The sequence below is a fragment of the Acipenser ruthenus genome, chromosome 5 (assembly GCF_902713425.1).
Source record: "Acipenser ruthenus chromosome 5, fAciRut3.2 maternal haplotype, whole genome shotgun sequence".
Taxonomy (NCBI): Eukaryota; Metazoa; Chordata; class Actinopteri; order Acipenseriformes; family Acipenseridae; genus Acipenser; species Acipenser ruthenus.
In genome coordinates, this window is record NC_081193.1 from 26,406,571 (window position 1) to 26,422,065 (window position 15,495).

At 40.3% G+C, this 15,495-nt stretch overlaps 1 protein-coding gene across 39 annotated transcripts in view; it reads right to left on the reverse strand.

The window, feature by feature from the left end:
* LOC117402495 (regulating synaptic membrane exocytosis protein 1-like) overlaps positions 1-15,495 on the reverse strand; it is a 147,159-nt gene that overhangs the window by 56,615 nt on the left and 75,049 nt on the right. For 27 of the 39 annotated variants that reach the window (XM_059023909.1, XM_059023875.1, XM_059023891.1 and 24 more), the window contains 10 exons: positions 8,765-8,832; positions 8,532-8,582; positions 7,498-7,608; positions 6,857-6,956; positions 5,589-5,712; positions 3,124-3,170; positions 2,841-2,953; positions 1,832-1,962; positions 1,521-1,692; positions 940-1,093 (listed from right to left, as the gene is read on the reverse strand). In XM_059023909.1, coding sequence (XP_058879892.1) covers positions 940-1,093; positions 1,521-1,692; positions 1,832-1,962; positions 2,841-2,953; positions 3,124-3,170; positions 5,589-5,712; positions 6,857-6,956; positions 7,498-7,608; positions 8,532-8,582; positions 8,765-8,832 — 1,071 coding nt within the window. The remainder of the gene's footprint in view (positions 1-939; positions 1,094-1,520; positions 1,693-1,831; positions 1,963-2,840; positions 2,954-3,123; positions 3,171-5,588; positions 5,713-6,856; positions 6,957-7,497; positions 7,609-8,531; positions 8,583-8,764; positions 8,833-15,495) is intronic. The other 12 variants (XM_059023901.1, XM_034003705.3, XM_059023907.1 and 9 more) reach the window with 1 other exon arrangement.

Here is a 15,495-nt window from a genome sequence, read left to right on the forward strand (position 1 = left end):
TGGGCCCAAATCAGCATTCCCATTTTACTTTACTATAAAAAGGTTTGCTAAAAAGTGTTTTTTTAAAACAATATCATTGCTACCTAATAGAACATGACTGTCTGGATATGTATCAGATAGCGGACACATATTTCTTGCTAAACATTTAGTAGGGGGTTTTAAAAAAGCTTTTTTTTACTTTACCACCTATTTATTTACACGTTTTTTCTCGCTAACATAGTTGCATTTGTTTAATCTGCGTAAGAACCTGAAAATGACAACTACAAGGTACCAAACATAAAGGACAGCTAACAAAATAAAGTTACTAAAGTAGACTAAAGTATAATATTCATTTGTATCATATATTTTGGTGTTGAAAGGTGACATACTGACTGAACTAATGTACAGTCCAAACAAACTACAGGTAGGTACTAGGTACAGCCCCATGAAACAAAGTGCTGTTTCTTTAGCAGCCAATGAGCTCCCCTCCACACCTAAAGAACCACCTGGGATAGGTGCTTATTCAATCAGACTGTTCTGAATGGGACATTCTGCAGACCCCTGATGTAGTTTTCTGATGTTGACAACAGTTAGGGATGGAGCCGAGCTTCATAGATTTATTGCAGTTGGAACTTTCACAAGACTCACTTTTGGAAATTTCCAGCGGTGAGGTGGGGGTAATATATCAAAAAAAATCTGTGAACGTTAATTAAGCAATATTTACCCCCATATTTATTTCTGTCTTGTCTGAAATACAGTACATATTCCTAAAACAGTCATTGTTGTCCACCTTGTACTTATCATTTTCAACACTGTTTATCGTGGAGAGCTACAGTGTAATCTAACATGTTACAAAGGCAAGTAGAGATCAATGACATCAATCTACCTCCCGAATGTCTTATTTAAGTTAATTTTGGGGCCACCACAGGGATCATGTATTATAAACTTCAGAACACTTACTTTGTAACTTTTTGCAAGGGCTTTCCCCGTGCACATGTCTCCGTGGCATATAAGGTGATGGCTGAGGCAGAGGTAGTGAAGATACGTCATGTGTCTGGAGTTTATACCAATGTGGTTCATCATCCAACAGGGCTGTCTCCAGCTCTATTAGGATCTGCAAAAAACACCACTGTTGTTACGGATGGTGCTGTTTAAATCTAAAAATCTTGCCTGCTCAGTGTGCAAGCTCTATTTAAAACGTAATGGACTGGACAGTGATAACTCCAGGAGTTTCATTTTCTTAAAAAATCAGCAGAGGCAAACATATTCTGTGGGCCCTATTTACAAAGTTTTAACTTTTAACTGGTACTCACAATACTGTCCTCCACTCTTGTTGGCATCTTTAAACTGCCTAGAATTGTTTCATCATGAATATCAAACTGTTTGAAAAAGCATATTTATAAAAACTTATGAGTTTAGATATTTATATGTTACTTGTTATTCTCCTATGGAGTATGGGTCACATTACTGTAGATTAATACATCTGGACAGGTTAACTAGAAAGTACATCTCATTTTTTTTGTAGATTAGCTGTATGGTACCTCTCCAAGAAATTCACTGTGTTCCTCTTGTACTCTAGGTTGGTCCCAGACAGTGATTTCCAACATCCGTTCTCGGAAGTCCCTCCGATGCACATGGGAATAGATAAATGTTTGGTTCCACTTGGGCTCTAAGCTTTTCTTAACTGTTTTGGTCCTCCTTTTACTTTTGTCACTGAAACAAATGCAGCACCAAGTTAATTGCACAGCATTCCATGGCTTCTTTCCAGCACTACATCATTCTGTATTGTCAAATCAGACAACATACTGCCATCTACATTATATATATATATATAATAATTAATAAAGGTTACCTTCTATCTGGAAGGAAATACATTTTTACATATGGGTTTCTTGGCCGGCCATCCATTCTCGATGGGAGGTCAGTTGCTTGAAGCACATTTACTATTAGCTGGTGTCCTACCTTGTCATACCACAGCTTTACCTAGAAAATATATAAACATTGGTGTTCAGGCAAACAAGTAACTACAAACAAACCGAAAAGCCATAGTTAAAGAATGTTGTCAAAATAGGTTTATATGGAGGATAAAATGACAGCTTATTAAGAATTGACTGCTTCATGATGCTTGAATAACAACAGATTTTAAACATGTTTTTGGAATGAGAGAGAGAGAGAGAGAGAGAGAGAGAGAGAGAGAGAGAGAGAGAGAGAGAGAGCAGCAGCAGTGTGGAGTAGTGGTTAGTGGTCTGTGCTACAGTACTTGTCTTTTTTCTTCTACTTTTAACTTTAATTAAAAGGTATTTAAAAACAGAAAATCCCTCACATTAGCATAACACTGTCCTTGATTGTTTTGCTTTTGATCTTTTTTTCCTCAAAAGCTACAGGTCTGATGGAAGCGCGACCCATTTACTTCCTTTTTTACACATTATAGGACTGTATGTAGTTTCCCTATTGCCTATATAAGTAAAATACCAAAGTTAAGAACACATAAGGAATGGAGGGTGTAACTCTGAAACGTGTAATACTTTCAATTATTTCATATATGAGTACTGAATTAATCATTACAAATAATAATAAGAAAACAAAAAGTAATGATCTTCACATCTTTTACGGTAGCCAGGAGCCCTGTGTCCAGTTTCAAGTGGTCAGTTAGGCTGACTGGTCAGTTTGTACATGTGGTGTTTGTAACTCTGAGGTTCTACTGTGACACAAGAAGTGAACATACAGCAACTGTGCGAGGAAAGCTAAAATATCAGCAACAAAACAAAAAGGGACTTCTGAGAATGTTGCCATGCTAATATGAGGTGAGAAAGCAATGGCTGTTACACCGTTAATGCACAGGTAAAGTACGACATTCTTACAGAAAGCTGTCCTGGTAGGACCTGGGGTGCATCTTTGAGGGTTCCGGGACTAGTTGGGGATATAACAGAAATAGACGGTCTCTCCATTTTCTGAGACTCAAAAGAACTTGAACCTGCAATAGAAAAAAACAAGGGCATACTAGAATAAAAACATACTACAGACTTTTCTTTTCTTCAGAAAAATATAGATGTTTCTTAACATACTAGTTACTAGTACGCATAAGAATGTAGGTCATTTTTTAAAAGTATTTTTACTTTGCAATGTTTTTTTTAAAAAACTTACTAGATTCTAGTGGAGGGTGAGACGTTTCTGGGATTCTAGGAATATCTCTGTAATTCAGAAACAAACACAAATTATAATACCAACACAAAGTTTATTTTTAGCCACTGAATGTACCACAAGAATGTTTACACATGAAGGGGGAATATCCTGCAACATAATGCAGTAATAAAGGAAGGGGGCAGACAACACAGTGAACACCATCGGCAGGAAATATTCACTGTCAAATGAATCAAATTTCTTCAAATGCAGATACAATTATTCATTTTAATATAGTTGCATGTCCCAATTCTTTTACGTTTAGTTGGCCATTTTACAGCAAGTTTGGATTCCAGGGCACAGTATCTTAAAGTGTATGCCATTGCATGTAACTTATGTTCCATGCTATTTTATTAGAACACAGAATATTTGTTTATATGAAAACTCCCATTTAAATACATTGCTCGTGTTTGAAGAATGCGTTATTGTACTCAGACCTTTCATTTCCCATTTTCCAGGAGAAAATAGGACACCTTTGAAAGCCACAATTTTCTACAAGTGCTGAGCAGCAAAGACAGACTAGAAAATGTCTTAATGAGAGATTCTGCAGAGGCCCACTGCTTTATAACCCATCAACAACTGTAAATATAGACTGTTGCCTGCTGGTGTCAAAGCAGTCAGTTAGAAAGGGAAAATGGAGATGTTCAGACTACCAAAGCTATACAGTTTACTTACTGGTAGGCTTTATACACTTTTCTCAAGAAGTTTTTGGAAAGAAACTGATGAATACATCTTATGATTTAGAAAAAAATCAGAGAAAGAAAGGAAAAAAAACAATAAAACACAGGAAATAAAATACGTAAAGAATATATTTATAGAAAAACAAACAAAATATGTTTAAACAAAAATGTAAATGATTACAAGAACATAAGTCTGTTTTGGAGACAACTGTAGCTGCTACATAGGGAAAACAAGTGTAGTATTGTTTCAACATTGCATGGAATAACAACATGCTTGTTTGTGATGACATACAGTAAAACACACTGTTCTGCACGTATTGTGCTTGTGATAAAACCTGAAACTCATCTAGAAAACAGCAACACCACAAGCAGTATAGTCAATGTCAAGCTTTATGTCACTCATCCTATAATAATGTGGATTTGTAGTGCTAGCGTTTGTCTTAAACAGATTACAGCTTTTAATTTAGCGTGAAAAGTCCCCCTTTTGCATGATTACTCCATTAAAGCCCTGCAACAAAAGCTGTCATAGCATAATGCATTCACACAGGGAACATTTCAAACAACATGTCTACTCTAATCATTGTTGCTTTAGAACAAGCATCAAAACTGCAACAGTCAAATAATTATGATGTCTCCAAAATCATATTGTTCCTGTCTGATGGAAGGTACCTATAGACAACAAATATGGGGAGGTTCTGTATACAGCAGTGACTTGATAACTGTGTTATTCAAAATACAATTTGAGAGTGCCTAAAACAAAGTACTGAAAGTAGTGTTTGAGACTTAATAAAAGCAGGGTAATTGTACCCATTGCCCAGACCAAATTCCCTCAGAGAAATCCACTGCACTCCTCCGGAAAAAGGCAAAAGGTCTCTAAGGAAATTACCACGTATACTCACAATCCAACCCAGTGCATAAATATTTTCATATGCACATATTGTATGTTAAAAAGCTGCCAGGGTTGAAAACAGATCTTCTAGCATGCACAAACAGTGAACAGATGTTTGCCAGGGAAAGCAGAGAGGAAGAGATCAGAGCTCCCCAGGAAGGTTGTCACTTTGCTGATGATGCTGCTGTTTTCCCATCTGCTAGACACATTTTTTCAAACAGTTTGTTAACGCAGCAGATTAAAAATATGGCAGACTTGTGCGGTTTCAGAAATACGGTTGACACCTGACTCCATAATCTAGGGACACTTTAAGACAGGACTGGTTTTATAAGTCACTTCTAAACCACAAATGAACCGATTTTAATCAACAAGTAAATTAAGTGTGAATTGCTGAGCGGCTTCAATAAATGTATTGAATTATTTAATTGTGGTGGCGATTCTATCGGATGAGCATCGTAACAACATGGATTAAAATAGTATTGCTTGAAATTTTATACGGTAAACAATATCTATGAAAATAGTGCAATTCTGTCATTATAGAGCACCTTGAGGTTAAGTTTTTATTTATTTAATATTTCTTCCTGCTTCATACAATCCCACTCAATCAGCAAGCAAATCAGCAAGCTCATTCATTTAGCGACAGTTCACACAATTCACACTCACTTTACATGTTGAATAAAATCAATTAATGTGCAGTTTAGAGGTCAGTTGAAAAACCAGACCTGTCTTAGTGTCCTGAGATTATGGAGCCAGGTGGCAACCCTCTAGTTTAAGGTATTATTTTTACAAACTGCATATTGCAAGCTTTTACTATTAACATATTTAAAGTGTAACAATGTAAAACAATGTTAATACCTTACCCAATTGGCCTTGAAACTACTATTTCAACTTGAGGCTCTGATTTAGACTCCAGAATGATATTGTAAACTTCTTTTTCTGTCGCTCCAGGTAATGGCTTGCCGTTCCATTGCAGCACCTCGTCACCTTTCAACACACAACTCGAGTTATTTTCTGCACCCTGTTTTGCCCTGTACTACATAATGACATACCAAATTAATTTTAAACTAGAAGTTGCAGACAACTTTAAGGCTTCCAGACCTTTACAGCAGAACAAGCTACGGTTTGAGACTTGTGGAAATGGAAATCATACAAACATTTTATTAATTGGAAAGCATCATTTTATCGTGTGTGTTTTTGTAGGTTAGTATTTTATAAATGCTGATTTAGTATTCATTTTGATAACTACTTGTGATTCGTTGAGAGTGCATTGCGCGCTGTGGAACTTTCAGCTGCATATTTTAAATAACCCAGCTGTCAAATTTGTGTACTTACCGAGATCACAGTAATGTTATGAACAAATGGTAAATAATAATATAAAAAAATGTCAATTTTACACTCTTAAATTTTAAATAATGACAGAAAACTGTTTTTGTAAAACATTCACCCGGAACACGCATATTTTATATTTGAATCAATAACAACTTTTACCTGTTAGATTGTGCAGTTTTACAGCAAGACTGGAAGATGAATAATTTTAGGAGATTCGGACATATTGCTACAGAGAATTCATTGCTCAGCTAACGTCAGTATAATACTGTTATGCAACAGGTCAGGGGGTGATGCATGCAGTAAGAGTTGGTAAAAGAGTGACCTCTGTTGTGTAAATTAGGTTGTGCACGAGAAAGCAACACATCAGGTCTGTAACTTCTTATCCAAACGAGCCTGGCTCTTTTATACATTGGTTAAGATCTAGACTGGCAATACGCAAGGTACTAAGTTCACTCTCAGACTATATCTGTGTATTGGCTTGCCATGTTAATTACCACATGAATTATTTAATTGTGGAGGAGATTAAGGAAAATGTGGTGTGTGACAAAGTCATTGGCATTAGATCAGATTTAGAATCAATTATTGTAGCCTTCATTGCTGTACTAAACTATGCTGATTTGTTTGAATATGCAAATGCAGCAGTAGTGACTTTAAAACTGGCTGCACTACGACTACAATTTCATATCATATGGGAAAGATGTGTAACTAATGTACTGTAGTTTTTTCCAAAATGTACGAAAATGTTATTTGAGTTTTAGGAACACAGATGAGTAAAACACATTCCATTGCAGACGCATACCTGCTCTTAAGTGGCCAACGACGTCTGCTAAGCTTCCTCTCTTTACTTTGGTGATGAAGGCACCAAATCTTCCTGTTTCTGTAATCTTCCCCCCAACAACCTAGATCAACCAAATAAGATCACATAGCAATACTGTCTCCAATAAACCCCAGTGTTCAAAAGATCTCAGATGCTTGCTAACTATAAAAGCCCTAAACAGTTCAGTAAAAATGTAAAATATGTTTATTAAATGCACTACTGGTACCTTGTTTCTTCACCAGGGTGTAACAGAAGAAAGAATAATCAGTGTTAAGCAAAAGAAAAAAATGTCCTCGAAACTAATTTATTTTTAATATTATATGGTATATACCAGGGGTGCCCAATCCTGGTCCTGGAGGGCCGATGTCCCTCCTGGCTTTTGTTGCAACTGTGCCCTAAATTACTTAATTGGACCAATCAAGCCCTTATTAGAAGCTTAATCGGTCCAATTAATCAATTTAGTGTACAGTTTGAACAAAAACCAGGAGGGCATCAGCCCTCCAGGACCAGGATTGGGCACCCCTGGTATATACTTATTTTTCAGGACTTAGTTTGATAGTATAAATCAAATGTTTTTTTTTTCTTATTTTGCTTTGTTACTGTACTGTAATTAACATACTTACTTTTAACCCTAGTAATGCACCTGACTCTTTTGGCATAGTTGTTCTCTTGCTTAGAATAATGCGTCCAATTAAATGATCACCTTCTTTGGATGGTTGCCATGTAACAGGATGCTGTAAATGAGAAGATATTGATTTAATCCTATTACAGAAAACAAATATCCGTCTAAAAACACAAAACATCAAGATACCCAATACCTCTCTCTGTTTAACAGTGCTATCAATTATCAGCATGATTCACATTGTAATTATCTTGGCACATGTTTAATCGCACAGGTCACTCCCTGCACTGAGATGTTGCTTTCTGTACTATTTTAGAAGTGTTGGGCTGTTAAAGTGAGAGTGAGTAGAAAGCGTGTACTTTGCTTGGCCTCACATTGTTTGAAAGAAGAAAAAGCAGTAATCTCACACTTTATTATTAATTGAGCAACTCACCCCCATTAATCTCTGCTGAGACTTAAATAATTCCTCTAATACCACGCATTTATCTTGCAGCAAGTCATAATAACGCAAAGTAAAGCCATGCAGGTAGCAGCACAAAGACTAGTGAAAGTATGGTAAAAGAAAAGCATGGAATGGCTATGAAATCATAGTACATAAATATATATATATATATATATATATATATATATATATATATATATATATGGTATAACTTCAAATGCAATAACTTAAAAAAGTGCAAATGTAATAACATGTTAACTGCAAATGAATTACTGTATGACATATACAGGCAGAGTTATTACATTGTGTAATTTTTTTAAATTACATTTAAAGTTAGCATTACATCCAAGTAGAGCTCCTTCCTACAGCAATGCAGGTACTAGATGTCTGTTCCCACAGAATTTGTCATGTTTTTGGACCATCTGCAAATTATTGGATATCCATATGGTTATTTGCAGTAGTTTTGAATTTCAGAATTTTTTTTTTTCATGGAAAAAGTAATCGCCAATCAGTTTCCTAAAGCACACCCACCTCCACTAGGTGGCGTACCCCTTTGCAGCATGTACAGCATTGCCAGGTGTGTGATTACTGACCTGTACAGAGCGAAGTGGGCCGGGCTTGATGAGAGGACCCGCCAACAGCCCCTGGTGCCAGGGGGGCATAGGCAGAGAAAGAGGTGTATTGAGCAATGTGAATAATGTCAAATGAAAGCAAGGAGATGGGTATACTGTTAAAACAGTGACATTCAATTGCATCAGCAGTGAAATGGTGAAATCTAAAGGAAAATAAATGTGATAAGTAACAACAAGGGCTTGAGAGAACTTACCGTATTTATTGGGGAAGTATCACTAACGTGCCAGATGGCAGTGTCCAATGGGAAACAGTCCCAGTCACCTGCAACAAATATGTGAAAAGTAGAAACCTTGATGAAATACATGCTCGGCAAAGGATTAAGTCAAAATACACAGTACATATTTTCCTAATGCACTGTATAACAAAGTGGGCCATAGGCATACTTTCAACCCATTGTTTATTGTCCAGGGTTGGTGCTGTACTAGATTTATTACATCATACTCCAGCCCAGCACCCTCCTTCTGTATACCGATTTGTAATTAGGGCTTCTGATTGTCAGCTTTAAGCGATAAAAAACGATAAACACCCCCGATATAAAAAACAATTAAATTGGTGTGTATCCAATAAATACCGGGGGGAAAAAAATGGAAATGGTTACTCAATTAGTTGACTTAACCTACAAAAAGTTGGCAATGTCCCGCCTTCCTGACTTGTATCTCGCACTGATTCGTTCTGAATACTTTAAACCCACCCCAACTGCTGAGTGGCAGCAAATTCCTACATTTCTATTGGATTGTAATAGACGTTCAAGATTTAAAACGAGATTACAATTACTAGAGCGGAGGATTGTTCTTGCTTGCGAGATTTAAAGCTATATTACAGCTCCATAGGGAGTATTTACACGCTCATGGAATTTAAAACAGAATTGCAATTTGTGGCGAAAAATACGTAAAACACACAGAAACCCCAGAAGAATGTGTCCGTTACCATAAGGATTTTGTTGTGGAAGACGGCAAAGGAAAGAAGATACATGAAGTGTACAAGTACTGTCGAGTTAATACATATTATGACAGGAAAAAACGCCCCAAAATTTTGGAAAGTAACCGAAAACAATAATTTCACACAGTATATAAAAAATGGAAGCCCCGAAAACAAGCAATTTACATACATGAAATGTATAAAAACAGAAGCCCTCTTTGTAATACACTAGAAACTGAAATTGTTTGTACAGTCCTAGTACGGAAGCATCCTAGTGCCAATTAAAATATATATATTTTTATATATAGGAGATATATATAGCTCCTACATAGGACTTTATATCTCCTACGTAGGACTTTATATCTTTATTTAAAAAGTCCTATGTAGGAGATATAAAGTCCTACGTTGGAGTATTACAATACAATGCTGAATTAACTCCAATTATCACATTAAGCCTCCCTGTCTGACATCTAGTAGATGCATTAACTGATCACTCTCCTTGAGAAGTAACGGCATGGAAAGGCTTGGCAAGTCAGTCAGACAGCCCATGAACCATGAACCATATAATAAGTGTCAGTAAGAGGATTAACCCAAGAACGAATGAGAGTCTTTTTCAACATGTTTAGAAGTAAACCACTCAGGGGGGAAAGTAAGCCAGCAGAATAAGGTTAATGTGGTGTGTGACAAAGTCATTGGCAGTAGATCAGATTTAAAATCAATTCTGGCAATCTTCATTGCTGTACTAAACTATGCTGATTTGTTTGAATATGCAAATGCAGGAGTAGTGACTTTGAAACTGGCTGCACTACGACTACAATTTCATATCATATGGGAAAGATGTGTAACTAATGGATTAATCAATCGTTCACATGCTTTTATTAATTTGTTAAAATAAAATGTCTGGATTGAAACTCTGACATTAAACCTTTAATTGTCTTTTGATTCAGCATTCACTATCCAGCAGGCCTATCTGTTACAACATACAATGCACAAATACATTAACAACATAAGAAGTGGGCACTAATGTTTGATATAAAAGTGTTTCAATTCAGAGGACGTTTTATAAACAAGCATTACCAGTAATCCCTTCAGTAGGTCTTATTACCAGTAAATGAGTGAGCTATGCAGTTTATTTAATGTGTGTGAAAAACACACAAGTTCATTTACATTAAATCCGATTCCACCACACTGGTATTTTTGGAATTAAAATAGAACAGGTGCACTGCATGAATTCAATGCACCATAGTTACTGTACTGTAGAAACGTTTGTCCACACCTGCACTGAATGTTACATCTTTCACACAGTAAAGCTGATATATCAAAAACAAATGATGAATTCTTAATCTTTACTTAATGCCCTGGTTTCACCTTATCTAAGGTAACATTAAATAGTCCAAGATTAGTGCTTATCGGTGTTAGTGAAACCAGCAGTAAAAAGATTTCATTCCAGCTGCTGTACATTATACCGTCATGTTTCTCAAATTAAGAAAAAAAAATGTCTTCATAATTACTACAAGTGAAGTACTTTTGTATTAAAAATACTTTCGATTTATGTTTTCGTTTTATGTTTTATGTGGTATGCTATTGTTGGTGTGTATGTATTAGCGCACAGGGTATAATGTGGGCTATGTAGCACAAGTGATTTAAAATGTATATTTGTATTTAGGCACAGGGATTGCACAATCACTTCACGGGCAGATAAAATGTCTATTAGTATTTGGGCATGGGGAGTGCACAAAGTAGCTCACGTGCAGACTGTGCTGAGATTCAATTGAATGATTGGTGAGCAATCGAGTCTCGGTACAGCTGCATAAAAGAATCAGGACCAAATTTATAAAAGGGCAAAAACTGACCGCAAAAAGCCACGTAATGTGCGTTTTCAGTACGGCCCCACTCAGCGTCAAAATAACAACCTATTTTATAAGACTAATTAGGTGAAGCAGGCGATTCCGCAATCAAACAATTTAAATATCCCTCACCGCAATTAGTGGTGGAGAATTACACACCTCTCACAATAAATAGCGGGTTTGGGTCAACCCTGCGTGTGTAGGCTACACATTCCAAAAGAAAATTAATGGCACACAAAGACCTCAGCCTGGTACTAGCCATGGTGATGAGGATGCTCGGAAGCGAAAACTGAAATGTACCAATATGGAAGTTGAGATTTTGGTACAAGCAGTACTTGTAACACATGAAGATGTCTCAGGCCAGGAGAAGTATTGTGGTTGTTTTGTTTTGAACTGGGTCTTTTTGAAAAAAAAAAAAAATTACATACGAGACCTGGTTCTATAATCAGGTGAGCCACGAGAATGAGGGGGCATCCCAGTTTGAAAAGTGCAGGGAGTTTGGACATCTCCAGGGGGAATGTCCATACGGGGACCCCCTTTTCTGGGAGTTGGTCCGCCGGGAAGAGGACCAAGAAGCGAGCTAAGGAGCCCGAGCGCCCAGCGCCCAGAAGGTGGGTGCTTAAGTGCCCAAAAGTGGGGAGCCCAAGCGTCCAGCATCCAGAAGGGGGGAGCCAGAGTGTCCAGCGCCCAGAAGGGGGGAGCCAGAGCATCCAGTGCCCAGAAGGGGGGAGCCAGAGCGTCCAGCGCCCAGAAGGGAGGAGCCAGAGCGTCCAGCGCCCAGAAGGGAGGAGCCAGAGCGTCCAGCGCCCAGAAGGGAGGAGCCAGAGCGTCCAGCGCCCAGAAGGGGGAAGCCAGAGCATCCAGCGCCCAGAAGGGGGGAGCCAGAGTGTCCAGCGCCCAGAAGGGAGGAGCCAGAGCGTCCAGCGCCCAGAAGGGAGGAGCCAGAGCGTCCAGCGCCCAGAAGGGAGGAGCCAGAGCGTCCAGCGCCCAGAAGGGGGAAGCCAGAGCGTCCACAGCCCAAGAGGGGGGAGGCCGGGGGTCCACAGCACAAGTGGTAAGCCCGCATCTCTAGCTCCCAAGAGGGGGGAGGCCGAGCATTTACAGCCTAATAAAGGGGAAGCCCGCGTGTCCAGAACCCAAGAAAGTGAAGCCCAAGTCTCCAGTGACCGAGGGAGAGTCGCACCAGTCTCCAGTGACCGAGGGAGAGCTGCACCATTCTGCAGTTACAAAGGGAGAGCCGCACCATTCTGCAGTGACAAAGGGAGAGCCGCACCATTCTGCAGTGACAAAGGGAGAGCCGCACCAGTCTCCAGTGACCGAGGGAGAGCTGCACCAGTCTCCAGAGATTACCTGATGCTCCCGCCTCCACCGCCAGAGGGAGACTACCTGCTGCTCCCGCCTCCACTGCCAGAGGGAGACTACCTGTTGCTCTCACCTCCACCACCAGAGGGAGACTACTTGCAGCTCCCACCTCCATCGCAAGAGGGAGACTACCTGTTCAGCCTGCCATCGACTCCCAAGGATCAACTCCTGCCTGAGCCTGCACTACCTAGGGCTGCCGAGTCTGCAACGCCCGGGGAGGCCTGCTCACCATCGCCCGGGGAGGCCTGCTTGCCATCGCCCAGGGAAGCCTGCTCGCCATCGCCCAGGGAAGCCTGCTCGCCATCGCCCGGGGAGGCCTGCTCGCCATCGCCCAGGGAAGCCTGCTCGCCATCGCCCAGGGAAGCCTGCTCGCCATCGCCCGGGGAAGCCTGCTCGCCATCGATGGCCTGCTCGCCATCGCCCGGGGAGGCCTGCTCGCCATCGCCCAGGGAAGCCTGCTCGCCATCGCCCAGGGAAGCCTGCTCGCCATCGCCCGGGGAAGCCTGCTCGCCATCGCCCGGGGAAGCCTGCTCGCCATCGCCCGGGGAGGCCTGCTCGCCATCGCCCAGGGAGGCCTGCTCGCCATCGCCCAGGGAAGCCTGCTCGCCATCGCCCAGGGAAGCTTGCTCGCCATCGCCCAGGGAAGCCTGCTCGCCATCGCCCGGGGAGGTCTGCTCGCCATCGCCCAGGGAAGCCTGCTCGCCATCGCCCAGGGAAGCCTGCTCGCCATCGCCCGGGGAAGCCTGCTCGCCATCGCCCGGGGAGGCCTGCTCGCCATCGCCCAGGGAAGCCTGCTCGCCATCGCCCGGGGAGGCCTGCTCGCCATTGCCCAGGGATGCCAGCTTGTCATCACCTGGGACTTTGTTGTATCCAGCAGCAGCTATTGCGCTGCTGGAAATTCTGGGGCCGAAGCCCAAGAGAAGGGGCGCTGCTGGCTACAGAAAAGGGGGAAGAGGTGAGGAGACCACCTCCACCCGCAATAGTTGCACTGCCGGAGTATGCAGCACAGCTGCCACTGCCGGATTGTCCCGCGCTGAGGGCAGCCTCACTGCTGCCAGCTTCACCGCCATTGCCCGGGGATGCCTGTTCGTCACCACCTGGGGGTCGTTTGCTGCTGACCCCCTGGGATTTGCTGTTGGAGGAGTATGCAATACCACTGTCAGCCTTGGCACTGTCAGCTTGTCTGCTGACAGCACTGCCGTTTCCAACGTGGCCCATAGCAGCATTTCCACTGCCTGAGTGTGCCACCCAGCTGTCAGCAATTCTGCTCACAGCATTGTCAATGGAGGAGGACCTTGTTCCGCTGTAAGCATTTCAGCATGTCAGCATGTCTGCTGTCAGAACCGCCTATGCTGGAGGAGCCAGCATTTCTGCTGTCGGAAGTGCTGTTGTCTGTCTACTTCCTGGCCTGACGTCACCACAAAGGCATCTTGTCACACATACCAACACCAAACTTGTCCAGTTCAATTGTTTATATGTGTAACAATAGGCCCTATTCAGGAAGCTTTAACACATCAGTTACATACTATTCAAAATGTTTTTATAAATAAACTTCAGTTGAAGAAACTTCTAGACTGTTGTTGGTTTCTTTAGCGACAGTCTAGATACATTAATAAGTCTCATGAATATTTTACTTATTTATAAAAACAGACTTTGAAAAGCATTATTTAAATAACTAATGAGTTAAAGCCTGTAGAATTGAGCCCAATGAAAAGTTCTTTGTGAACATTAACAATGTATTTAGGTTACCCCATTCCACTGTAAATGCATTCTGATATAGAATATTGTATCCTCATAGTCTATTACTGGACAGTACAGAAAAAGGACTTTCTTTCTCCCAATAAGCAGGCTCCTTTCCTCCAAAGCCCAGACACAATCTTCCACACTATACATTTGTACAATCATCATTGACCTGCTTCATTACTTTATCAATACTTCCACGGTGTAAAGTCTGTTAGTGGAATACTAATACAGTGCTGTACTAGTAATTCATTTTTTATATATCACATTTAGAAGCAGGCCCACGAGAATTTTAAATATCTTCAAAAAGAAAAAAAAAAAATCAACAAACAAAAATAAAAAATAATTGTAAGATACTATATTTTGTGACATATTTGAAGCTGTGATCTCTTTCAGGTCTACATAGAACATTCCTGATGTCACCAGATTTATCAATACATTTCATTATATTTAGCAGAACAGCTTAATCTGGTATTAAACAAAAGTGGAATTTAGAAGACAAATGAGATGAAAATTACTAAAGGCTTTAGGGCTTACTCTTGGTAAACGGACAGTTCACCATCATAAAAATTCACAATGAACATGCATGTGTTTTCTGTATTCCAACCTGCCCATTTCAAGCAAGCTTCCTGGTTTATATCTCCCACGAGTTACATAACAGCGTAACTGGCCTATTTCTAAAACATTGCTATCTATGCTGTTGTTTTGTCCCATTCCAGAAATATAACAGCATAGCTATATAAAGCAACATAGTGCCTGACTATATGCAAACTACCCTTCGCACCACAAACAATTGTAAAAGTCTGCCTGGGCACATTTGTGCTTGACAGCACATGGTTTGGATGGCACATGAAACCAATTTTTTTTTTTTTTTAATTTATCTATTTTTTTTTTACTCACTACAGCTGCATTTGGAAGAAAAAAAAAACTGTGTGTCCAAAAGCAGGTGCCGTTTATAGCTTCTTGCGTATTAAAGTAACAACAATAGCTATAGAGGAACGTGTTAGTCTAGGAGACAAATGTGTCAAGTGTCTTTTGTGAAAGGATATATTTAACA